This window comes from Mytilus edulis, chromosome 3 (genome assembly GCF_963676685.1).
Source record: "Mytilus edulis chromosome 3, xbMytEdul2.2, whole genome shotgun sequence".
Classification (NCBI taxonomy): Eukaryota; Metazoa; Mollusca; class Bivalvia; order Mytilida; family Mytilidae; genus Mytilus; species Mytilus edulis.
In genome coordinates, this window is record NC_092346.1 from 62,864,277 (window position 1) to 62,892,063 (window position 27,787).

The 27,787-nt window shown below is 31.2% G+C and overlaps 3 protein-coding genes across 4 annotated transcripts; 1 reads left to right on the top strand and 2 right to left on the bottom strand.

Moving 5' to 3' along the window:
• Nucleotides 1-1,368: 1,368 nt before the first annotated feature.
• LOC139517086 (uncharacterized) lies at nt 1,369-5,333 on the bottom strand. The gene is made up of 3 exons (XM_071307754.1): nt 5,064-5,333; nt 2,921-3,065; nt 1,369-1,577 (listed from the first exon to the last, which is right to left on the bottom strand). The coding sequence occupies exons 1-3, from the start codon at nt 5,224-5,226 to the stop codon at nt 1,544-1,546; spliced, it is 342 nt and encodes a 113-aa protein (XP_071163855.1). The 5' UTR covers nt 5,227-5,333; the 3' UTR covers nt 1,369-1,543.
• A 79-nt stretch (nt 5,334-5,412) lies between these two features.
• On the top strand, nt 5,413-13,499 carry LOC139517085 (ribonuclease H2 subunit C-like). 2 transcript variants are annotated; one of them, XM_071307753.1, is made up of 5 exons: nt 5,413-5,619; nt 8,676-8,744; nt 10,497-10,660; nt 11,587-11,645; nt 13,261-13,499. In XM_071307753.1, exons 1-4 carry the CDS (start codon nt 5,472-5,474, stop codon nt 11,638-11,640), a joined length of 435 nt encoding a protein of 144 aa, XP_071163854.1. In that variant the 5' UTR covers nt 5,413-5,471; the 3' UTR covers nt 11,641-11,645; nt 13,261-13,499. The 2 variants fall into 2 exon arrangements, with proteins under 2 accessions (XP_071163854.1, XP_071163853.1); XM_071307752.1 differs by having other exon boundaries at nt 5,414-5,619; nt 13,249-13,499.
• A 4,443-nt stretch (nt 13,500-17,942) lies between these two features.
• LOC139517079 (protein FAM89A-like) lies at nt 17,943-27,102 on the bottom strand. The gene is made up of 3 exons (XM_071307746.1): nt 26,774-27,102; nt 19,464-22,672; nt 17,943-19,201 (listed from the first exon to the last, which is right to left on the bottom strand). The coding sequence occupies exons 1-2, from the start codon at nt 27,017-27,019 to the stop codon at nt 22,382-22,384; spliced, it is 537 nt and encodes a 178-aa protein (XP_071163847.1). The 5' UTR covers nt 27,020-27,102; the 3' UTR covers nt 17,943-19,201; nt 19,464-22,381.
• Nucleotides 27,103-27,787: the final 685 nt, after the last annotated feature.

Below are 27,787 nucleotides of genomic sequence, written 5' to 3' on the forward strand. Positions count from 1 at the left end.
ACTAAGTTTATAGTCCAGTCAATCTAGTAGAAATTTGACCCTAACCTGAAAGTAATTGCAACAGAAGATTTTAAAGTTTAATCTATAGTATTATACCCCAAATATACACAGAAAAAAGTCCCATAAAATCTTACTTGAGGAAGACTTAAAAAATCACCATTTAAAATTCCTATGGAGATTTGCATTGAAAAGGGAGATTACTCTTGCAAAAAAGGCAGAAATATAAATAAAAATTGATAAAAAAATAATAACTTTAACTATTCATCAGAATGTATTGATTCTTGATTTTTTAGCGGTCTTTAGAGTATAACAAACAACTCTAAAGGTGTTTTTATATCTTTTATCAAGCTATAATCTAGATTTCGTAATTCATTAGTTGACCATTTATTGAATTTTTCAACATGTCAAGGTAAAGAATCTCAAATTTAATAAAAATAATTAAGCAGGTATTCTTCTTTTTGTGGTTTAAAGTTTCTTTAGACAAGTGAGATGCTGAAAATTATAATATACAGATATAAACAATACCAAATTTTAACATTATTCTTTTCAAAATGGTCACAAAGCTTCAAATTTGCAATTTTTTCAATGAAAAATGCACACAAAAAAACAACTACCCATAACACTTCGGTTTTGTACATTTCATAAGCAGAAGATTATATAATTTAGTCAAAGACCAACTTATAACCCCATCAAAGTATCATACTTTACATAAATTTCAAGAAAATAAACCAAAAACTGACCAAAAAAGACTCATTTTTGTGGAGTTATCTTCCCTTTCAGTGTTAATTACCATGGGAAATTAAAATTGCTGATTTTGAGTTTTCCTCAAGTTAGATTTTATGGGACTTTTTTTCTGTGTATATTGAGGGCATAATGCTATAGATTAGAATTAAAACATTTTCTGTTGCAATTAGTTTGAGGTTAAATCTTAGTTTGACTCGACAAGTTTCTGCATGGGGAAACCTCAAAATGAAAAAAAGTTTTAAAAGCAGCTGCACAAATTTATGTTCTAAAGAAGAATCTTTGCATGTTTGGTTGAATTTTGTCAAGATGTTTTCTACTGTGGAGATGTTTTATACCAGTTGAGGATAATCAAAGTGTGACACTGACTCAGAAGTTATCCCTGTTGTTACTTAACATTCACAGAACATTGTCAGGTAACTATATTTACTTATCAACTATTCATCCACAATTAAAAGATATGTTATTATCAACGCTAGTTGGATGGTGAAATATTGGGAGCAGTCACGTAATAAAGACTCACATTACACAGTTCTCTAACCACTTTTGTAACTATTGTATACTATTATGCCAGTGATCCTGACATTTAAGCTATACTCAATACTTTTTTTGAATTTAATTAGTAAATAAAAACATGTTTTTTTATTACATGATATTCATTTTAAAACAAAAACATAGCTGTTAACAATATTCATTAACAAACAAGGAAATCACTGAATTATATCCATTATTTCAGTTGACCATGTGGTCAGTAATGTAATAAGTAGCACTAAAATCTTTTGATAAATCATCTACCCTCTTCTCATTCATCTGCTTCAATAACATTTTCAACTGACCTGAAAAATACCATTAAAATATATAACAACTATGTACAAGGCTTAGAAACAGGTAGAAAGCCAGGCTGTGCGAAGTTTTTCTATCCTGTTTTCAGTCAAGTAAATTAAATTCAGACTTTGAAACAAATTTATGATTATTCTTTATATATACTGCAACTCCTACTACTGTTCCAAATGAAATATTTGGGGTAAAAAGCAACAATTTTTAAATTGGAGGAGCGACATAAAAATTTCACAAACATGTACTTTTAATGACGACATATATAAAACTCTACAGAAACGCACTGTCAATGTCAATGTCATGAACAAGGCAATATACAGTCAGTGTTCTCCATGGAACTTTTAGCATCAAGGTAATGTGATGATAATATTTCTTGAATTGGTTTTCTTATACATTACATTATGTATGTGATGGTATAATTTTTAGTAACAAGATGGTATTTAAAATTTACTTGTTTACCAGGATGCTAGATGAAGTATCTGGGGAAAACACTGTACAGTAAGTTTCTGTATAACACAAATGATTATCCCTCAATGCAATTTGAAAGCATAAATAGCACAGTATATACTTCATTAAAAAAGTGATCTTGAAAAATCTTTTCCATTTACATAAACTGTTACATGTACAGTGAGATGGTTTTTTTTTACTTTGTCACATACTATTTTATTTAAGAAATTCCTGAAGATAAAAAAATAATAAGTACCATGTATTTACCATACCATGAGAAAAAAGTGTGGTAAAATCAATAGCCATTCATTAATGTGTATTTACCAAAAATTTGTTTTAGTTGAAATATGTGCTATAATTTTGTTCTATTTTTTTTAACCTTGAACTCTCTGTTCTGACACCATATCTTTTTATAAATGTTATAAGTATGATGACACAACAATTTTAAACATCCCAACAATTGAAAATACAGTTTTACACTTGTAGGTAAGCAATTCAAGCTTATTATGAAAGTTCTATATTATACATGTAGAAATGGGAAGGGTTTGGCACCTGCTAACATGTTTAAACCTGCCACTTTCATTTAAAAGTGCCTGTTTCAAGGCAGTGATTCAGTGGTTGTCATGTGTTTCTGAATTTCATATAAAATTTGTTGTTTGATACATTTACATAAATCAGGCAATTAATTTTCTCGTTTTAAATTTTTCATTATGCAGCCATTTTTAGTTTTCAATATGGTATGGGTTCTGCTCATTGTGTAAGCTATACCATGACCTATGGTTGCTAATTTCTGGGTCTTTTAATTTTGGTCTCAATTTGAGAGTTATGTCATTGTCAATCCTACCACATCTTCTTTATTTTACTGATACATGTGAATTATGCATCTTTAACTTACTTTTCTTCTTGCTCTCCTTTTTTACTGTACTTGTCAAATAAATCTTTGCCTGTCATTTCTTCCACTTTCATGCCTCTACCCAGGGTAATTTTTGTAGTCTTTGCATTTGAGTCAGCATATCCATACACTAATAATGCTTTTTGTGCTACAAGGAAAATTTAGATCAAGTAGAACAATAATAAACTGAAATCACAACTAGGATAGAAGTTCTTGCCATGAGGTAATATCAAGCTTTCCAAATAATGTACATTTGTACATGTGTTCATTGTACATTGTTGTATGTAGGTCTTTTATTTATTTGTTTGTTTGTTTCAGTAATTATAAGTAGTCATCCTCATGATCCTGTTGGTAGCTGGGTTTTGTTTCATGTTTTTCTTTCATGACATAAATGTATGATCTAGATATATATGTATTACCTTTTAATGTATATGTTATTTTATCTAAAATATACAGCACCAGGTTTGTGATACCCTATAATTTTAACAATGGTGCTTTTATATGAATGGACATAAATCATTGATAATAAAATGCAATCTATAACAGCAATCTAATCCAGATTTTAAAACACTTTGACGCAAAATTAGAAACAATCAAAGTTGCTTAAATAGTTGATGGAAACATTTCCTGAAACATCAATTATTATTTCATTTTTCCTGAATTAAGAATTTAATTTCACAAAAAAAATTTTGGGGGCTGCTAGCCGATTTTAGGGCCACTACGTATACCCAGTTTCTCTCAGATCTGCAAGTAATGTCATTTTGGTGTGGGTATGTACCTGTATGAGGGTAGTAATGCCCTTTATCGTCAGGTGTTAAACGGTCATTTTCAGCTACTGTTAGCGTCAAATTGGTTAAATGTTTACCGTGATTCGTCTAAATATTCTTATCGTGAATCGTCAGAGGTCTCAAATAATTATTGTTACCGTTATTTTAGGAAAAAAAGTAACATGATTCATGAAAATCATTTGGTTTGTCTTATAGTGTAAAAGAAAGTGTTCATTTTATTGTCATGCAAAAAAATATACCATTGACGTCATTTAGCAAGAATTTTTACCATTATTCGTCATAAAAGTATTCCCATTACTACCCTCATGTATATAAGCACTCTGTGTTTTCATTATATGGTTTTACACTAGTCATTTTTGGGGCCCTTAATACAATGTAATAGCTTGTGAGCCAAGGTTCTGTGTTGAAGACCATACTTTGACTATGAAATGGTTTACTTCAACAAATTGTGATTGAGAGTTGTCTCATTAGCACTCATTTCTTTTAACCATCATTTTTTTTGTTAAGCACCAATTTTAAAACTGAAGAACAGAGGAATCCAGGTCCAATCACCCCAAATCATGTTGCCTCCCAATTGTCATTTGCTCCTTTTCATGTTCATACCCTTTTTAAAGGTTTTGTTTAAAAACATGATTTCAAAAATGCTTTATTTTGTATTGCTATAAAATAAAGAAAGTTTGTTTTTTAATTGTTTTTATTTTCATATATTTTGTCTTTTCGATAGAACATCTAAATCAAAATACTGAAGTACTGAACATTGGATGACCGCAATTTTTCGGTATATATATGTGTGCATAGATATTATCAATGATTTTTTACTTATATATATATATATATCTACTGACAAAAAATTTTCATATTAATAATTTTATGTTCTAAACAATAATATTTTTATCAGTATTCATTGAAGAGATGTATTTATAACATTTATAACAAATGATATGGAATGATATTTTGCACTTATTAATATCCGTGTAGTAATTATGTTTATAGATCGGTTAAAAACCTTAAGCAAATATTATGTAATGGAAATCTGACGAAAGCAATACACTGGAATATGTACACCTTATCGCTAATCCTGGCTGACCCGGCCGCTTGAACTTTTGACGCATACAACAATCACTTTTCCATTGTGGCGTTAGATATTTTGCTTTATGACGTCAAAATTTTATGGGAACCTGTGTGATATCCAGTAATGGCGGACAAATAGCAATAAGGTGTATGCCCTCACGGTCATCTGCTGTAAAAACATCTCTAATTCAACATGTTCAACCAGTATTTGGATAAGAAGAGTGCATGAATAGACGCAATACCAGAACAGAGATATGGGAATTACTACATATAGCTGTAAAGCTTACTGTGACTTAAAGAGTCGTATTCTGGATGTTCCTCTTTAGTTCTCTTCATAATTTTATGCCAAGCTATATAGCCAAAAAAATTCCATGCAGTAAAAGCATACATTAAAGGCAGGTATCTTTTCCATCCAGTCCTTTGAGAAGCTGTATACCTATATCTTTTCATGATGTTATATAATTTTGCATTTTCAGCTAATTTAACAAATCAGAAGGAAAAAGTATTCAAAGTCAAATCTTTCATGGGGGCTGACATGACACCGGAAACATACATACCAACTTTGCTAACGAGTACTTTGATTAGTTATTTTTCTTTTCAGTCGTTGATTGAACCAATCACAAAATAGATTACTAAATACCGGTAAATCTGACAAATCCGCGGGAAAGTCTTAATATAAATAAATTAAGGTTAAAATGAGTGCCGTGGTAATAGACGTAGACTCTTGTAATAGGGCTCCGGATTGCAAAACTCACCTTTTACCGTGTGAGATAAGTTACAATGGTCAAGCAAAGGTCGAAGAATATTTTGCAAGCTCAATTAACCAAGACATGGAAAGTAAAGGTATTTTATTTTTAATAAATCGAATTAAACTTCCTAATTATCCAATTTGTGTAGTAATTGTACCTCAGGAATCGGAATAAAATTCTGTAAATTACGAGAAGCTCTATTGATAGTCGACTGTATTTACAGAATTTTAGAGAAGCTCTAATTTGATAGTCGACTTTATTATTTACAGAATTTCTGATTCCTGTGATTGTACATAGGTTCCATCAATTACAAACAAGAAAATAAGAAGATACAAGTTGCTTTCTTTACAAAACAAAAAGAAAAACAATATGTGAAACCAAGACCGTTGGGATTCATTTTTTTTTTGTCAAGATCAAGTTTTAAAATAGCTCCCATACACATACATGTACCTTTATACCTTTATATCTTTATCTTCGCGTCATTACATAAGCCAAAGGCTTCTACTGACCCCTCATCTTGGATTGTCATATATGATTTCTCATCTCATAATAATATATTTATATATAATATATTTAACTTATCAAAAATACTTATTTATATAGGTGTGCACAGCTGAAACACTTAACACGAACCTATGAATTTAAATGGGTTCCAATTTTTGCCATTTAATGCAGACTTAAAATTATTCAGTCTTTGCCGTCACCGTTAAATCTGACAGGTTATTCCACTGATCCACTACTCTAATTGAAAAAGTATTTAGTCTATGTGTAGTCTTCAGGGGTCGAAATTAGCGCTGGTCCAGTGGTCCGGGACCAGTAGAATGTGCGTCAGACCAGTAGATTTTGTCAGCTGGTGGTCCAGCAGACCAGTAGAAATTTGTCGATAAAAATCACTGATTGCATCGCAATCTCCGTTTATTAACAAAACAATTTACCTGTGAAATCAATTACACGGTACTGGGGGTATTACAATTTCAAATTGGATTCTGTACTTGCTCATTCATGAGCAATCAGAACAGCATTGATATTTTTTCTGTCCTTGATCCTGATTTTAATAAAGAAAATCATTGAGATTATCAAACCCTTTATCAGAATCAATTCTATCCCTTTGTTCCTGTCTAACTTATGTAAACGAAAACATCAAAATAAAATTAAACATCTATCATTTATATTAGTGTTTGTCAAATGAATGTCATTTTTGCAAGACCAGTAGATTTGGAGCCGGACCAGTAGTTTACAGTTCACTGGTCTGGCTGGCCAGTACACAAAAAAGCTTAAATTCGACCCCTGGTAGTCTTGCACTGTTTTTTTAAAAGTTTTAATGAGTGACCTCTAGTATTATTAGATGGCGCTAAAGTAAATAGGCTCATCCAGTCGATGTCATCTATACCATGCAACGCTTTGTAGACATGTATCATATCATTCCTATCCCAACGATATTCAAAGGTTGGCAAACCCAATGAACGTAGCCTGTCCTAATAATTAAGATGACAAATATTTTTAACCAGTTTTGTGGCCCTTCTTTGTACAGATTCCAGTTTGCAGATGTCTTTTTTATACGCCTGTCAAAATTTTGACGGGACGTATTATGGTATACAAATGTCCGATGTCCGTCCGTCCGTCTGTCCGGCGTAAACATGTTGCACCGTAACTTGAGAACGACTTATCTAAATTTCATGAAACTTAATATAGTTGTTTCTTATGATGGTCAAATGATCTGTATACTTTTTGGTGAAAATAAGATTAAAACTTTTTGAATTACGGCACTTTGTAACTAAAACAGGGGTGTTTTTTTTTCACATGTCGCACCGTATCTCAAAAACGATTCTTGATTAATATGGCTTAATGTCGCACCATATATCATAAACGATTGATGATTATTGCTTAAAACTTTACACATGTCTTTGTTATATTAATCTAAAGATCTGTTTACTTTTTGGTGATGATTAAAAATTTCATTTTTGAGTTATTGAGTATTTTGTAAAAAAGGGGGAGGGTTTTTTTTACATGTTGTGCCGTATCTCAAAAATGATTTATGATTGTGGCTTAAAACTTTACACACTTCTTTGTTATATTAATATTAAGATCTGTATACTTTTTGGTTTTGATTTAAAATTTTATTTTAGTGATATTTAGTTTTTTGTAAAAAAAAAAAACAGGGTTGGGGGTTTCACATGTCCTGCCGTGTCTCAAAAACAATATATGGTTATTGCTTAAAACTTTCTCGGAAACTATTTATGATTATTGCATAAAACTTCCACACAAGACGTCGGGCGTATCATGCGCTCATGGCGCAGCTGTTTATTAAGATATGGTGACCAGACACATGGCGCATATATATTCTAACAGCGGACGCACTATTGATTTATAAATAGTTAGAAACATATCTTGATCCATGTAATCAAAAGAATGATGAATAAGAGATAACACTCTCTGCACTTTGTTATAAATATCACTTATATGTTTTTCAAATTTCATATTAAGACTCGAAAGTTACTCCCAGATCCTTTTCTTAGTTCACTCATGCATGACATGATACAGATACACCTTATTGGAAATCTTTGTTGGTTGAGTTGATAATCTGAGCTGCTTGAACTATTGACATAATACAAATATATTATAACAATCACTTTTCATCATGTTCATAGTGGCGTCGGATATTTCGTATGACTTCAACATTTTACTGGAACCTTTGTCATGTCCAGTAGTCACTAAATCATGCAGTCAGGAATATAACTCTATCTACAGGATCTAAGGGTTATTGGAGAAAATATCTTGCATGTGTTATCACAGATATTTTCACGAATTGTTTAATTTCTTAAATTTTCTAAATCTGTAGTAACATATATGTTTACTATAATTTGTTAATTAATCATTAATATTTCTTCATTGTACATTTTAGCAGGCACTTCAGAATGCATGAAGCTTATTGCAGAAACTAAATACTTAGCCTTGACATGCTTGATAACTAATTTTCGTAACGTTTTTATGTGACACATTTTTGGAATTACAGGGAAGCTTGCGCAGAACGTCATTACATGCTCTGATCATTTTAAAAATCTTACAATGAAATAGAATACATAATGATTAAGCCTGTGCACTCTTGTCTTTAAATTGATTTAAAATAAACTGCATACCATTTGTTTACAGGTTTGACATCTACATTTAGAGGGAGGCCTCTTGATGGTGAAGTAAAGGAAGTCCCTTCAGGTTACACAGGTGTGGTATATTGTTTTAGAAGTAAAGAATAAGTATATACATTGTATGAGAAGTGTCCTGATTAATATAGATTTTAAAACTGCATCGAATGTGATACCATATTTCTTCTCTTGAGATAGTTGAATTTTCAAGCTTTTTAAATATTTAACTTTTGAGTGGCATGGGTAGATATATATTATTGATAGAGTCTGTTACTAATATTAATGATTTTAGATGAAATTCAGACAAAATCAATTAAATTTTCAAATGATCTGCACAATTAATGATGTGTTCTTTCTTCGTTGCTTCACCAGACAGTCTAGTGACCTTTTTTGGTGAAGATTCAATGAGAAATTCTAAGGAAAGCAAGAAATTTTTACATTATAAATGAATTTTGACTAAATTTGCAATGAAGAACTGATAAAGTTAAGTACCACATGTTAATTAAATTAGAATATTCATTGAACAGGTCATGAGAAGGATTTACTGACTAGATGGATAATTGAGAAAACTAATTAACTTTGTATATCTAAAGCTTGCCTAACAATCTCTTGTGTATTTGAAAAAAACATGTTACAAAAGTATATGAATTACACCCTATTTTGAGTGTAAAATGATTTTAAAAAAATCTATATAATTGAAAAGGTGAAAATTCTGACGATTAATTGCCTGAGGCTAGCTTTAAATAGATACATACATAACTTGAGTAGACTCAATTTGCGCCAATTACAGTTTTGAAGATGTATTTATTGCACCACTCTATATTTTTCTGGTGGTATTAATTGCGCCAATAAATTGAATCAAATTGCACCACATTTTCCTGTATATTTTTACCTATATCATACTTTAACATGTACTATATATCAGCAACCTATTCGCTTTAGATTGAACTCAACACTAGTATGGTCTCATCAAAATTAAGAAAAAGATTCAGTAATAAATAGTTTTTTACATGTAAAGATGCCTGTTATATTGTTTGAGAAAATAAAGTCTGATAAAGGAAAACCTGTCAAAAATGTAGAAAAACATGCATTTCGCCAGGCATTTGTTTAGAAAAATATAGAAATTAGATGGAGATGAATAGTAAAGTCGAGTTGTACTAAGTGAGATTTTGATAGTAGTCATGAAACTACATTGTTATACTGAAAAAATAGAAAAGCTGGTTTTGAGAACAGCATGCAAACGAAAAGCAACTGATATTTTATCTGATCCACCTCAATTCATTAAGAGCACTCCAAAAATGACAAAGAACATTTAGAAAAGAAAGTAAAGCAACATATTGAGGGAGGAGGGAGGTCAATTATTTAGTCAATATTTAAATAAGTAAAAATGAAAATATTCATAAATTTGGCGCAATTTGATGATTTTCTTATTGGCGCAAATGATACCTATTAATTTTAAATTAAGTGGTGAAAAAAAGTTGTCGCAAATGAGTTCATTTTTGGCGCAAGAAGATAATGCCCCAAAATTAAGAATACTTGCACTATTGAACGATTAAATCATAAGATTTTTTTAAGAGAATAGAGAAACAGAACAACAGCAAAAAAAGTAAATAAACTCATCATAGATACGAGGATTTAAATTTTATATTTACACCAGACGAGTGTTTCGTCTACAAAAGACTCATCAGTGATGCTCGAATCAAAAAATGTTTAAAAAGGCCAAACAAAGTACGAAGTTGAAGAGCATTGTAAATTATTTCTTCTTGAAAAGTGGTTGACATTTAAAAATCTTTTGGTTATTTAATATTTATGTTTAGCTTTTTTTTCAAAGGTATTATATTAAAAGAAACAAGAAAAGCTTATACAGATGAAGAAGAAAGAAAACTGATAGCTACACACAAATTTTCTAACTTTCATTTCTGGAATCTGGACAAAAAGACATCACAAGAGGATAAACTTCATCAAGTCTTAGACTGGATGGAAATAGCTAACGTTGTAAGGATTACTGAAATGTTTTAATAAATACAGTTGTGAATTAAGGTGCAGTGTATCTAGAGGGCTTCCCACAAACATAGACACATTTTTTGGCTGGGTTTGTACAAAGTCGAAAGCTGGAATCTTTTATATATAGTATATGGTGATGCTGGGCAGGGAAAAGTGGATACTGTGGATTCATTATTATTTGTGGGATACCAATTTCCTAGATTTCATGGTACAGGTTAACCACGAAATTAAATGTTTAACAAATACTTTTGTATAAGGTTTTATGAAGACTTCGGCAAAACCAAGAAATCAAATATCCATGATAATGCAAGTTTTTCCCAATCAATGAAAATTGGTACCCACAAAAATAAATGAATCCAAACATTGTACCTTATTTGAGTACAGCTTTAACCCAGAACCATGAAACTTCTCCGAAAGATTGAACAATTGTGATTGTTTTGCACCTGCTATTATGGCATTTCCACCCATTATTGCAAACTTTAGAAATTAATTATTATTCAGCAATATGCAAATGACAGTACCAATTATATAATAACTTTAACTTCAGTTATCAACCCAGATACTTGAAACTTTAAAAATTAATTGCACTTAGACTGCAGCTGTGCACCTGCTAATCTTGAATTGTTTGAGGAATATTTCCCTATTTTTCAAGATTTTGAATCTTCAGCCTTCAATGTTTAAAAAAATGGTAGCAAATTTTGTTTTTAATCCAGATCTTTGAAAAGGAACAGAAATTTGGCTAACCTTGTACACATGACCTTCCATTATTGAGTTGTGATATAATATTTTTCCATTAACTAATGTTACATTTTAAATTTTAGTTATAGACTATTCTCAATTTGCTCTAAGAACTTTAACCTACTTTAAAATGCGATTACATCATTTACATAGCAATTTTTTTTTTTTATTTATTGTAGTTGCATAGTCCTGTTAACTCCAATAGCATTCCAATAAAAATGGAAGATAGTTAAAGGATGTAAGTATTTCCTCACAGTCTTTTTGTTTAAAATCACTTTAATTCACCAAATATTCCAAGAGAGAAACAAGAAAGAAAAAGACTATCACTAAAGGTTTTACTAAGTTGACAACAGAAAAAGGAAATCGGATGACTTGTTTATTGATCTGTAGATTCGAAAAATAACTAAGTTTTCTTCTCACCCTTCTTTCTTCCTGATCATGCATGAAATATTTGCTGCTTGACATTAATCAATCAACATTTATCAATTTCACTCTTCTTGGAATATACACAAGTTTCATTTTGCTATAAAAGCTGTCTTTAATGTGTAACCAATTAGGGTTTCCCCATGATCAATTATTTTTTTCGCCACCTTTTGCCAAAACAATATATTTTTCGCCTCTTTATATTTTTTTCCGTCAAGTAACATTAATATATTTTATTGTTTAAAATTTTCCTTCTTTCTATCCCCCCACCCCAAAAAAGAAAAAAAACCACAATAAAATGAGTCTTATATTTTTAGTCTACATTATAATGAATAAACAATAAACTTGTACTTTTTTTAAAGATACCGTAAAAATAGAAATATATCAATAGAAATCATAATTTTGACCTCTGTCTGGGAACACAAGATTCATCTTTAATTAGATAATCATATATATATATATATATATTTCCCTTCCTGTTGAAGGATAAAGACTAAAGGCAGAGATTTTTCTTACGTTTGGACCCCCCACCCCAAAAAAAAAATGCAAGATAACTTTAAATGGGGGACTTCACCTCAGAAAAGAAGTCATTCTGCTGTATAGTAGAAATTTAAGTATTGAGGGGTTATTCCCAACTTTTTGAATAAATTTCTCCATAACTACAGTAAGTCCAATGTTACTCAAGTTGCTTATCAATCCTTTATGTGACATGTGATAGACGCCAATCATATCATTAAAAAAAAGTAAACAATACAGTCAACACCTTTATTAGTTGGTCCTTTGATGTCTACAGCTATAAAAAGCAATCAGATGATTATTGATTTTCTGTCAAAATGTTAACAAATTCAAGGTGACCATGGAATATTGTGTGATCAGACAAAGTCTGAAAAACCCGAAAAAAATAATTAACAAGATGGACTAAATAAAATCGTTATATATATTTCTTTAGCCAATTTTTTTTGCAAATGATGAATTTTAATCGCCACAATTAGTATTTTTTCGAAAAATGCGAAAATGGTGACCGCCAGGGAAAACCCTGTAACCAATTACTTTTTTGATAAAATACTGTTGCTTTGTTTTGATTTCATAATGCATGGTTGCTTGTCACTTTTCCAATACAGTAACATGTTCACAATGCAATTTAAGCAATCTTCTTTTAAAGAAAATTCAAATAATTTTAGTAGTCATGTTGTAAATATTTTGAAAAATTCAATCATATTATAGTTTGATCAGAGTGTTACAATGTCATTGGATTAAAAAATGATGACTTATATACCAGAACTTTAAAGAAATACTAATAAATCCAGATTGGCAATACACTTTTAATACACAGTTATGATTGATAATAGCTTTCTGTTATTTAAAAAAAATTGTAAGATGTAATTGCATATCTTTGATCCAATATTTTTATTTTACAGAATATTATTCAGACTTGACCTTGACAGAATGTGGAAGATGTCAAATAATACAATCAACTGGAATGGAAGACTATTCAGTGCCACATAATTGGCAGAATTTAAAAAAAAAAAAAACTTTGAAGCATATAAACTGTTAATGAAATGAAAATAAAAAACACATAATAGAGATGTTTAATGACATCTTCTGTACTCTTGACAATTATAAATGTGAACCAAGCAGTTACAAAAATATAATATCATGAAAAAATTAATATGACTGAAAACGTTATTCAGGTATACTTTATCACTATTTTTAACTGGATTTCTGAACGAAAAATCAGTAATGGATTTGGGGTTGTTTTGGGGCGGGTGGCTGCAAAATAATGTCTTGTGAACTGTTCAAACAAAGTTTATCAATTTATAATATGGTGTTACTGATGACATAATGGAGGTCATTACCATCAAGTTCAATATTTTCTCTTCAACCGTTCAGGAGTTGTGGTTCTTGAAAGATTGAAAAATGGATTTTCCAGTCGTGCCTGCTTTAACTCATGAATGTTCAACCAAAGCTTTTCAAATTTCAATGTGTTGTTACTGATGACAAAATGAAGGTCAAGTTCAATATCAACGATATTCAAATTCATTGTTCAGGAGTTGTGGTTCTTGAAAGATTGAAAAATTATCTTTCCAGTCTTGTCCCTGCATTAACTCATGAACAATTCAGCCAAAGCTTTACAATCTTTGATATGTTGTTACATGTACTGATAACAAGGTAGAGGTCAAGTTTGAAATGGAAGATTTTCACTTTACCATTCTGGAGTTATGATCCTTTTGATATTAAAAAATGCAAAGACATAAATAAATGTTAAACAAGAATGTGTCATCAGTACATGGATGCCTCATCGGCACTATCATTTTTTATGTTCAGTGGACCTTGAAAATGGGATGAAAACTTCATCAAAAACTACCTTGACCAAAAACTAACCTGAAGCAAGACAGACATATAGACCAGAAAACATAATGCCCATAAATGGGGCATAACAAAAATCTTATTTGCAGTCTCTTCTTTAGATTTAAAGTAAAGCTGAACATTTTACACATCCTATATCCATGCACAAAAGCTGGACAAAGAACAACAAAGAGATGCTAATTTGACAGTGCAAGTTATGTATAAACCTTTATAAATCAGAGGAGAAAGACTAAAAATGTTTCTAACCTTTTATACAGAATCCTTATGTTTCATAGATTTATTTCTGTCAAATGTCCATTTTCATCGTTAAGTGATTATCCAAAATTGTTGTGTAGTTATTTTGTAATGTGAATTTCTCACTTGTAAGAAATTGAAGAAAGATATTTGGTATACCGTAAATGATTATTGCAAGGTTTGTCATTTGGACGTAGGTTAACCTGATCATAACCTTATTTCATAGATCAAAAATGAAAGCTATTTAAAGTTTTTTAGGTCAAGTCTACATATCAGATTATAAGCAGTAGGTCTATATATAAAATGTTTAGAAAGATTGTAAGGTGTAGATCTCCATCTGGCAGGTTTCCTCAGATCTTATTTTCAAGGTTTATTAGTCAATGTTTAGTATCATAGTTTTGTTCCAACTCTCAAATACTAATTAATACATGTGTTTTCTTTTGGTGTATGAAATGATTGTACAGTTTACAATTTAGTCTGGCACCATTAATCTTCATTTTCATGGTCCATTTGACATTGAGTTTTTATAGTTGGATCTGTTTCTCAAGTAATGAAAACAATATGTCTACTAAATTTGGTGTATGGAGTTTGTCTATCTGACCTCGACCTCATTTTCATTGTTTAATTGTAGTTGGCATTCTTTCGTGAACTATAAGTGTGCCTGACTCCTACTTAATATGTGAAATTTATCCATAGTAAAAATGAAGTCAACAATATAATTCTTGACTCAATTATCTTAAAACAGTAATGATACTTTAACTGCATCTCCCCAATGCATGAGTAAAATAATTACAGATATACCACTGACACTACAAAGTTTGCTCTATACCTTTGACAGAAACATATGAATGGATTGATATTTGTCTTGTGAAAATGATCTTAAGAGTTTGGCGGTGCCATAAAAATACATAAGCTTAGGTCATAAGAACTTCCTGTTCTGAAAATTAAGTATACTGACCATGGACAGTTTGTAGAGGTCTCTCAATCATCAATTCCCTTAAGCATTTTAAGGAAATTCAGCTTATATCTTCAGTGGTTTTGAAAATTGTCCAACCAATACCAAAGGCTTTCTCTAGTCACAGCAATGTTTTTTATTAATAAGAACAAAATAAGGATTATTTCAAGAGGATCTAACATATCAGTACATTATTGATGTAAAGTTTGGCTATAATTTGATGTGATACCAGGTTGATGAAATGAAAACTTTACAGAACAAAAGGAATGACAATATATATTTGTAACGAGTGCACACGCTGAAATGTCTAGCCTTCTTTACTAATCATTGGTACATATTATGTTGATAGCTCAAATATAAAGCTTTACTACAACTATCACACAAACTTACCTACCATGATCCAAGAAAATGATGTCAAGGTCATAAACCATGTTCACCTTATAATCATTTCATACACTAAATATAGGTGACCTAGTGCTTATAGTTTCTAAGAAACAGACTTAACCAAGAAAACTAAACATCGACCAATGAACCATGCCAGGCAGACATGTACAGATAAATATCCTTCCATACTATAAATATAGTTGACCTATTGCTTCAGGTTTAACAGCCCAAAACACATAAACTGAACCATAATCATTGAACTGTGAAAATGAGGTCAAGGTAAAATAAAATCTGCAAGACTGACATGTACATCATAAAATATTTCCATACACAAAATGTAGTTGACCTATTGCATATAGTATTAGAAAAAAAGACCAAACTCGAAAACTTAACTTTGACCACAGAAACATGACAATAAAATGAAGGTCAAATGACACCTGCCAGCTAGACGTGTTCACCTTACAATCATTTCATACACCAAATATAGCAGACCTACTGCATACAGTAAGGCAGCAACCATTTGATTTTCTGGGGGGGGCTATGGTTTTTTTTGGAAAAAAAAGTTTGTTTCCAGTTTTTGGTGAAAAAAATAATTTGTTTTGGACCCTGAGAAAAAAAAAAAGTTTGTTTCACCCTGAGCTGCCACTATATGTAATGCTAAAATTGAAAGAAAAAAATTGTTTTCGGTTTGTCGCTAAAAAAATAGATTGTTCTTCGCCGAAGGCGAAAAAAAAAGTTTGTACAGAAAAAAAAACCATAGCCCCCCCCCAGAAAATCAAATGGTTGCTGCCTAAAAGAAAAACAGACCAAAACACAAAAACTTAACTATAACCACTGAACCGTGAAAATGAGGTAAAGGTCAGACGACGCCTGCCAGTTGGCCATGTACACCTTACAGTCCTTCCATACACAGAATATATATATACTAGACCTATTGCTTATAGTATCTAAGATATTGACTTGACCACCAAAACTTTACCTTGTTCACTGATCCATGAAATGAGGTCGAGGTCAAGTGAAAACTGTTTGACAGGCATGAGGACCTTGCAAGGAACACACATACCAAATATAGTTATCATTTTACTCATAATAAGAGAGAAATTAACATTACAAAAAATCTTAACTTTTTTTTTCATGTAGACACTGAACCATGAACATGAGGTCAAGGACAATGGTCATGTGACTGACGGAAACATAGTAACATCAGGCATCTATAAACAAAGTATGAAGTGGGTCTTCCGCCTTCTAAAATATAAAGCTTTTAAGAAAAAGCTGAGGCAGCCGCCACGGGATCTCTATCCCTATGTCAAGCTTTCTGCAACAAAAGTCTCGCCTCGACATAAATCATGAAAACATTTTAGCCATGTCAAACAAGTTGAGCAGCTTTCAATGCCAAATTTTAAAATAGTAGATTTGATTTCTGTAAGATTGGTACATTGTATCGTTTAACATTTTGTTAATTGCATTTAGTGCTTGATGTGCCAGTGGGATGATTCAAGACAATTTCTTCTTTTGTTGTGTTGTGACAACATGGTCAAAGATGAGGATGGAGGGGTTGCAAACTTTTACCCCAAGACATCCTTTGTGTACTCTGCACTTCCCATAATGTTACTCAATGTCCATCCTATAAAATGGACACAAATTTAAGTGCCATGATGTCACAGGACACAAATCTGAGGAAAGGGCACAGACTTTAGGACAGATTTGATTCTTACACATTAATATAGCAGCAGCAATCCAATGACAAAACTAATCAAGACATCACGGGCAACAAACAGTCTTCAACAATAAACTAAGATAAACATTAGTTTAAAGGTGCTTTTTTCAGCAGGTTCAAACTGTAACCATGGAATAGAAAAGATCAGGTGTATCAGTTCACGACACAAAATAACTCCATGCACAAGATAACAATAAACTAATAAAAGCAAAGGGAACAGTGCTTTTATTGGTATTTTTCATCTTAATGTCCCAGTAAGGACTTCATGATTGATCAAAAACTCGACTCACAGCAAGTTCAATAAGGCCCTAGCACTGGTTTGAGTGAAATTCTTTGCTAGTTGATCAACATATGTGAAGGCCAAGCCCAGCACTAATTGAGAGACTGCATCTTTTTATTTCAATGTTGAATGCTACAGTTTAACTGGTGTTTTATTTATTAAAACTAATAAAATATAAACCTATGACCATTTTTATTAAGAACAATATGAACATTTGTAAATAACATCATATATGGTGCATGCAATAATGTACTAAATATCAATATAAATTATTGGTTTACAATTATAAAATAATTTAATAATCTGTCATAAAATCTTATTATTACACAATGTACTACTACAATAAATTATTTAATACACTTTTAAGTAGTATTGAATCTATAACAACCTTTGGTAACTTGTGGTATAAATTAACTAGTGTCTGTCTATCCTGACTACTGTATATATACATGCATTGTGTCCCTGTCCTTTCTTATATTACTATGGTAAATAGTAAATGAATTGACATGTTTCATAAACATACTTTTTCAAATGTAAAACAAAATATTCTTATTCAAAATACATTTTTGTCATTTCTTCTCTGGAAGAGAGTGGTCTCATTGTTCTGCGTTCACAATTAATTCAAATTCGATTTGCATTAACTAATTCAAATTCGTATTAACAAAGACGGAATTCTAATTCTAATGCTAATTGGATAATGCGATAAAGCCAATTCAAATCAATTCAAATTAAAAAAGAAGAGTGTGTGAATGCAATTAGCGAATTCAATTTGCATTCGATTCGAATAGATTCACATTCTGCATTCAATTCGAATTAAATGTACGTGTGAACAAGGCATGAGAGTGGTCTCATTGATTTTGTTTTCATCAATGGAATTTACAAACCTTTTAATTCTGACAAAAACATTACCAAAGAAAGGTCATAACAATCTGAGCAATTGTTGTAGAGCAATTTTTATATTAATTGTTTTTTGGAAATTGTCATATCAGAATAAAACAAATTAATTACTGTAATTGTAAAATAAAAGTTTTGTTTGATAAATACAAATTACAATTAATGATCAAGAAAATTACTAAACAACATTGTTATTTCATCGTTGTCCTGGTTATAAATGTATAAATTTTGAATATCAAAACTCACATAGCATAAAACATTCAAACTTCACATATTTTCTTACCAAAATTTGGCAAAAATCTGAAAAAATTATGCTCAACTATTAGAATCAAAATTTAACAACCATTCAAAGAAATCATCTCTATTCTGAAGGTAAAATTGAGAATGGAAATAGGGAATGTGTCAAAGAGACAACAACCCAAAGGTCACCAATTGGTCTTCAATGCAGAGAGAAACTTCTGCACCCAAAGGCTTCCTTCAGCTGGCCCCTAAACAAGTATGTTCATGTATACTAGTTCAGTGATAATTGCTTTTCTCAACCTAAGGCAGCAACCATTTGATTTTCTGGGGGTGGCTATGGTTTTTTTTTCTGGACAATTTTTTTTTTTCGCGACAAGTCGAAAACAATTTTTTTCTTCCAATTTTAGCATTACATATAGTGGCAGCTGAGGGTGAAACAAACAATTTTTTTTGTTCTCAGAATCAAAAACAAATTATTTTTTTCTCCAAAAACTGGAAACAAACTTTTTTTTCCAAAAAAAACCATAGCCCCTCCCCCCCCAGAAAATCAAATGGTTGCTGCCTAATGAAATTTGCAATTCTTTAAAATAAAGAATTAGCTTTATCATACAAATGAGATCTTAAACAAAACTGAACACCAGGCTAAGCATTATGTTAGTTTGTTAAAGTCAAACAAATCAACTAAAACAATACAAAAGTTTATCTATTTCTGTTAAAGCACAACAAATATCACATCTATTTCATAATATGAAGTAAAAACATTTTATCCAAAACAAGAACCAATTATAGAATGACAAGTTAAATGATGCACAAACATTTATTCAAATTCAAAATTAATGTTAAATGAAACATACTTATTCATTAACTGTCAAACAAATATTCTTTTTCATTTATATGCCTACATCCTTGTTGCAAAAGCTTTCAAAATATACAAATACCGTGTATGTTTTACATGTACATTGTACATAACTCCTGTTAATCAAACTACTAGCTATTATACTTCATATTTAAATTAAGTAACCTTAATGCAGAAATTATTGTGATTTTTTTAATAATGCGAAAAATTCGACAGGGTTATAATCGCAATAATTTGAACTTGCAATTTGAAGTTTTTTATATGAATTAAACAATTGAATATTTCTCAATATCACAAAAATTAAAATCGCATTTTAGTCTAAATTGATAAATTGCAACAATAAAAGCACACAATAATTTCTGAATTGACAGTACTTATACAAGTCTTAATACACTGTATACTCATCTTATAAATAATAATACAGAAATATAGAAAATCGGTGTTGTTTTGCTTTTTCCGGTGGGTGTACAAGATTATGAGGTGATTAAAAGTTTGTATCCTTATCCATACAAGTTAAAATTTGAGTGTTCATTCTGTGTTGATTCAGCTCAATTGGGAAAAAAAAAGTCCTTAAAATTCTTAATTTTTGTAGTCGCAACTTTTTGACATTGTTCTTGATTTGATTTTTTGTGTGTATTTTTTTCAAAGAAATTGCAGTCCATATATATAAAGAATGAACTTTCATAAAAGTTATGTATACATATTCTCTTCTTTTTTGCATGTTGCTCAGGTTTAGCCTATGCAGAACTATGGCTCATAACAATATTTTATTTACCATGTAAGAGGGTATTCTTGTCATATCAGCATCTTCTACATTATAGTGGTCATTTACTTTTAAATCTATTGATTTTTGCACTTGCAATGATATAAAGAAATAAGTAGAGGATTAATTTCACAAGGGTCAGAATTTTAATTTCTATCTTTTTTTAATCGGGCTAAAATACTGCATATTTTACACAAATACATTCGTGATATCAAAATAAATTCAAAATAACTTTTTTTGTAAATTAACATTATTAATTATGAATTTATGATTCTTATTAAATCATATTTTATTTATAAGGTTGTAACAACTTTTTGTAATAATAAATAATTTTAAGCATATATAGAAATTTAACCTCAACAAATGTTGTGTATAACAATGTACATAACTGATGTAAACCTTTGAACATTTTGGATCATAGGATGCAGTCAAGGTTTTACTTGAAGCTTTCATGTCCAGAACAAAATGCCCCAAATCTACAGAATAGGAAAAACTTTGCTTTTTTAAAGCTTTTCAAATGGATCTATATATAAACCCTATTGTGGCCTTTTTGATAAATTAATATGATACATTTGGAATTCAAAGCCATGTTTTGATTAAAGTGAACCTTGCCCTCTTTCGTGTCTTTACAACCTAAGATATATATCTATAAGTATTCCATAAAACAAAGAAATTATGAATCAAAACCATATTTCAATAATAAATAGTGAAATTTTCAAGTGTAAGAAAATATATAATTAACTACATGTAAATCATATGTGCAATATTAACAATGTGCAATAGTTGATAAGCAAAATATAGATGTAAAAATATTCAACCATGTTTAGTAATATACAGGGCCATTCTCTATATATGACCTTCTGTACTATCGAATAAAAATCCAATGTAAATCCAATGATACAAGTCATGGCTCAAATCTATCCTTTGTAAAAGGTTCAACAGTCCATATCATTTAGACAAAAAAAAGTTATTGGCCTGAGTGTTTTGGGATAAACAAATTAACAAATGATATTCTACAAATATGGAATTCTGTACAACAATATAAAAGAATTGTTAAGTCACAAGCTCAGCACCAATTTTCTGGATATGTTCATTTCACAACTTTTACACAAAATTGTTAACACTTGCACAGATACTTGTGACATACAGTCACATACTATCAGAATAAAAGGCTAGAAAACAGCCAATATAATAAGTGAACTGAACAACATCAAAAATGTAAAATATGATTGAAATATAGTTCATGTGTCGACTCAGTATACAAGGATGTCATATTTTGAAACAAAAGAAAATAATTTGTTCCTTTGCATTGCTTTCAATATGTCATGTCAATACATGTTACCATCTGTTTAACTTTAAGGAAAGACAATCCAGGTTGTGGTAGTGCCACCTTAATAGTTTTAAGTAGTCTATAGATTCTAAAGCACTTTTTTCAGTTATTGAAGTTTTTTCTGCATAATGATAAGTATTTGTTAAAATATTCATCAGAATTTCACCTGAACATTAATATGTGTTTTTTAATCTAATTTCTTTCTTTTAAATTCCAGTTTTTTTTAAATTTTAAGGTAACACATATTGCTGCGTAAGCTTTAAAACTATATTAAATAGTAGCTGCACGTACATGTATATGAACTGGATATTCAAGTTATTGAAAAAGTCAATGAATTTCTAAGTAGGATAGAATTTATAAATGTGCCCATACAATTTATATATACATGTAATGCAAGTACAACAATGTACAATGCATAGCACTATAAAAAAAAATCACCTTGCTTTTTTTGATATTCATTCAATAAAATTTAAATTCATTTTTAACAAATGTATACCCTTTCTAACTGCTAACGTTACATAAACATCAACATCAAAATTCTGTTTCAGCCCTTTGTTTAAGTTCATTAATCTGCTGAAGAAGACTTGATGTACTACTGTGCACTGAATTAGGGACATGATTTTCTGGTTGTAAATGAATGTCAGCATTCCAGTCATAATCATCCATACTTCCTATAGAGCTGGTCCTACTGTTCATCCCCCAAGAGTATTCTGAATTAGTCTCTGAACATCTCTCTTGTACAACAGCTTTGTAATCTTGTATTGCATCATTCAGTGACCATAGCTGTGACAACAATGACATATCTAACTGTCGAAGACCAACCTGCAAACATAAAAATAAGCAATGACAAAAAATGTAGAGGGTCTTATACACTTTAGGGACTGCTGCAGAAATTTTATTGATTCACATGTTTCAGTGCCTAGTGTCTACTGTAATTACAACAAAAAAAGAACCTAGTACAAAATAGCACAATGCACTAATTTGCTATCTTGGATGAACCGTCCCAACATCTGATGGCTGGCAAATAAATAATCCAGAATTCAATCTGCTTGTAGACTGCAAGGAGTAAGGATTTATATCCTTGTTAGAAGTAACTTGAATTTGTTTTCTTACCTTCAGTTTTAAAGATTAGAATAAAATAGCAGCAATTTAGATAATCTCAGTGATGGAAATCACTCATGGAAAGATAGGGAGAGCAGTTTGAAAAATTTCAAATCATATTTAGGTATGGTGTACATGTGGACAAAATTGAACAATAATATATAGCATTATTGCTGATAATTGCATAAACTGTACTACATGTAGGTTTTTAGAAGATAAACACCTTTTCAGTAGATAAAATCAGCTAAATTTGAATCGAAGAAAGCTGATGCATGGCCCTTAATTTGCACAACAATTTCGTTTAAGGAAGTTCGCTACTCAGTTTCAAAATAACAAGCTTTTCATAACACTAGTATATATTGATAGGAAATTAATAAAGAAACCTAAATAGCAAAAAAAACATATAGGTCAATTTGCTTGTTTTCAAGATATTAGCCATTGAAATTTTTGCGGGAAGATGTTCTCTCTTGACTTTTCATAGCTTTATCATTAACAAGTTTTAGTTCTCAAAAACTATTATAAAATAATAAACAATTTATAAGACTTTAACAGATGGCTTATAATTATACACGTAAAAGATTTATAACAAGAAAAATGGGGGTCAATGGGCAAAAATTTTTGAGGCGTTCAAATGGATAAAACCAGTAGATTCCGAAAATCTGACAAAAATTCCAAAACATGACAAGCAAACATCCTTAAATTACAGTTTATATCTTAACCAAATAATGTTACCTGTTATATATACAATGTACATGTTTCACCTTTGACATTTCATCACTTGAAACAAAAGAAATAAAAAAAACAAAGATTCCACTATAAATATAGTTTATCAATTATCCTTGTAACATGTGTAAGACAATTTAATGCCCACCAATTGGTTGATTATATTTTGATATTGAAATAATATACCAGTAATACATATTTTTCAAAACACAGCACAGGAAGTCAGAAGCAATTACTGTACTGGTCAGCAATGGTCAGTGACGACCAAAAATGAAAAGAACGAAAAAGCGTGTAATTGCGTGTAAAGTGGTTAAAAGCGTGTACACGCCATGTGACAAAATCCTCGCGTGTAAACCGTTGAAAAAGCGTGTATTACACGCGAATATCATGTCACTTGACATGTATGCTGGTCACTTATCCCAGGGGGCAACTTCAATACTTAATTGATAGGGGTTGTTGCTGGGGTTCCAGGAGTGGATCCAGCCATTATAAAATGGGGGGTTCCTAACCCAGGACAAAGGAGGGGGGGTTCCAACTACATGTCCCCATTCAAAGGCATTGATGGTCCAAAAAAGGGGGTTCCAACCCTTGAACCCAACCCCCTGGATCCGTACCTGGGTCTGTAACCCCAACCTTTTCATATAATTTTTATCATAAAAATGTATAACTTTTCATATATTGCGTAGTCTAGGTAAAATTGTAACCTTTCAGAGTTTTCCCATATTGGTTGGGTTTCGTGGAGTGTGTTGGAAAAGTTGAATATTTTAAGGCTAAGATCTCTGTGTAATGTTGACTTACAGTGAGATTTTCGGCTGTGAAAAAATGACAGGGCTATTCATATACATTGTACAAGTAATTGGAACTTTATCGACCAGCTGACAGTCTGCATGATTAGCCACTAGTCCGATGCCCCAGACTAGTAAAATTTTATTCTGACAAATAAGAAAAATGTCAGAATATTGGTCTTCAGACTAGTAGTTGAAAAAGTTTTTGGTGCAGACTGACCTGATCATATATTTCTGATAGTGTTCCCTACCTATTCCATGTGTATTCGCATACTTTTAAGCTAAAAAAAACCAAAAATATTCCAGCGACATCTCCTATCACTATGTATATACATGTACATGTATATACATGTAGGAAGTGGTCCCACTGAGCAATAATCAGTATACAAAAAACTGTACTCATCAAAGCTTAAGATGGTATGCAATATATGATGCTTGAAGACGAATGTTTCTTTAAAAATATTTATGATAAAACCTGCCTTACACCTCACTACATGTCAAATGGTGGATTATACCACATGTACACTGGAGGTGTAATCTATCAATTAAATTATTGGTTATTCCTGACCTGTTATAGTAGTCTCAGATCAATACACCTTATCACTAATCCCGGTTGACCCAGCCGCTTGAACTTTTGATGCATACAACAATCACTTTTCCATTGTGTCAACAGATAATTTGTTTTGTGACATCAAAATTTTACGGGAACCTGTGTGATATCCAGTAATGTCGGACAAATAGCGATAAGGTGTATTATAAACAAGAAATGTTTTCCTTCATGGGGGTCTCAATAGGGGGTTCCAATCCCGGATCCCACTTACACTACGTAAATGTACGTTAGCAATTCTCATTTTTTTGTAATTTCCCGTGTCCCGCTAGACTTCATTTCCCGTTTCCACGGTACAATAACTTGACTTTCACGTGTCATGCTTACAAAAAATCACCAATCATGCTTAGACCCCAATGAGACCCACCTTCATGATACACCTTATCGCTATTTGTCCGCCATTACTGGATATCACACAGGTTCCCTGTAAAAATTTGACGTCACAAAACAAAATATCTGACGCCACAATGGAAAAGTGATTGTTGTATGCGTCAAAAGTTCAAGCGGCTGGGTCAGCCGGGATGAATTATAGTTAACCCGTAACAATGTAAACTCGTACCAACGTCAACTCGTACCACTAAAAAATAACTCGTACCAATGTAAACTCGTACCACTGCTAACTCGTACCAACTTATTTAAATGCATTTGATTGGTGTTTAATTATGAATATATACTGTTATTCTTCTCAATACCTCTTAAGTCTGTAAAATGTATATAATTTGAAAGTAAAAAGACCAATCTGTAGCTAATGTTCCATATGTATTAGATATAGACAATACCTTGGCAGATTTGATTTGTTGTCTCCCTAGAATCATTCTTTTTTAAACTTATACTGATAACCATTGGATTTAACTTTTAATCATTCCAAATCAGTTACATTGAATAGATTTGGGTACTTTTCTTTTGTTTCTCAAAGGAATTTTATTCACTGAAAGAATTAATTTAGTGTGTTTTAAAGTGTTGTTTTTTTTTAGTTGTAATGATAAACGAGCGAGGTAAGGGCAAAATAGCCGGTCACGATCGTTAAGTACTTCTATATATTGTTATCAAAATATGACAACTTCTTTTAAGATTTTAAGTAATGTCATGTTCATTTAATGTGTGAGATATGCATTGCTTTGAAAAAGAGTAGTGACACCTTCACAGGAAAGTAAATGAGACAGGAAAGTAAATGAGACCTGAAATCTGAAAACCTGAAAACAAATTGATTAGTTAATAATCACCAATAATCACACAATCAAAGGAAAGTATTAATTTGATCACACAATCAAAGGAATATCATATATTAATTAGCAGGGTATTAAGGTAATTAAGACCATTTATATTAGTATCTTAATTAAAAAAAAACGTATTTTTGTCCAAGTTTTCATTAAAATCCAGTATAAAATTACAGTAATTCAACTTTTTTTTTATTAATTTTAGAAAGAAAAAACACCACAAAACATTCGTATTTTTTAATATATTTTTAATGGTACGACTTTAAGTTGGTACGAGTTAACTTTTTTGGTACGAGTTAACATGGTACGAGTTAACTTGCTTCCAGCCGGGATTAGCGATAAGGTGTATTCTTCATATTCTTAATACTTTCCACCAAAACAGACACAGATTAATGCTCTGCTGGAAACCTTATTAATCTCTAATACTGTTCATTTCCTTTCAAATATAAAATTAATTGAATTAAAATGTCTAACACTCTTTGTATCTTACCATTTCATCTTTAAGTCTATTAAGTGCAACATGAAGTCTTGAGAATGGCGAAGAGTTTTTTTCTGATTCATTGTGTTTGTCTGTTTTCAAAGAAGGGTTAATCTTTACAGTATCACTATCTGCATCTTTCGCTTTATCTTTGCCTTTGGCATGATCTGGATCAAAACCATTTACAACCTTTTCTCCGTTTGCTATAAGTCCATTAAAACATTTTGGCAGCGGCGGTAGTCCGTGGTTCTCTGACATCTTATTTGCAATTTCCAAACTAAGATATATTGGATTGAACAAAACATTTGTTGAACACTGTAGGCCTACTGCCAGGAGAGACAGGGGAATATAAGAAAGGGGAGAGAAAGCAATGCTATGATGCAAAGAAGTTTTCATTCGGACTTCTCAGGTTCTTTCTATACAAAAATATATATCCAAGCGAATCCGGTATATATCCAAGCTGAGACTACTATAACACTGTGGACTACTATAGAATCATATTCAAAACAGTGTGGCTGTGGCTATTAATTGACGATCTAATTTATAAAATAACTGCAACATGTGTATTATATTTAGAATTCACAAAGATTATCTCATGTCTGTCTTTTCAGATACTGTTAATTAAGGTCTTTCCTTTTACAAAAGGGAAAGACCTTACTGTATTTCTTCTGTTTATTATTATTCTTTTTCCGCCAAACTTTGACGAAGTTAGCAGCCTTAACCGTAAGACGTGTCGCTTTCATGTTCACACTTTGTATCGGTGTCATATATACCTATCTAGAACTCACCCTGTTAGTCGAAATATTTTGTCGGTTCGGAGTAATCCCTCTGAAACCCAAAAACCTTGTTATCGTTCCAACACCGTAACCGTAATAGGTAGAAAATAAACGAAGAGTGAAATTTGTTCAGGACCAGACCCCGGTTCTTCGTTACATTTGGATCGAAAAGATTCAACGACTCATTGGTAGGGTTATGCCCCTATGAAAATTAACCGGTGTCGGTGGACAACCAAAACTCAAAAACCGT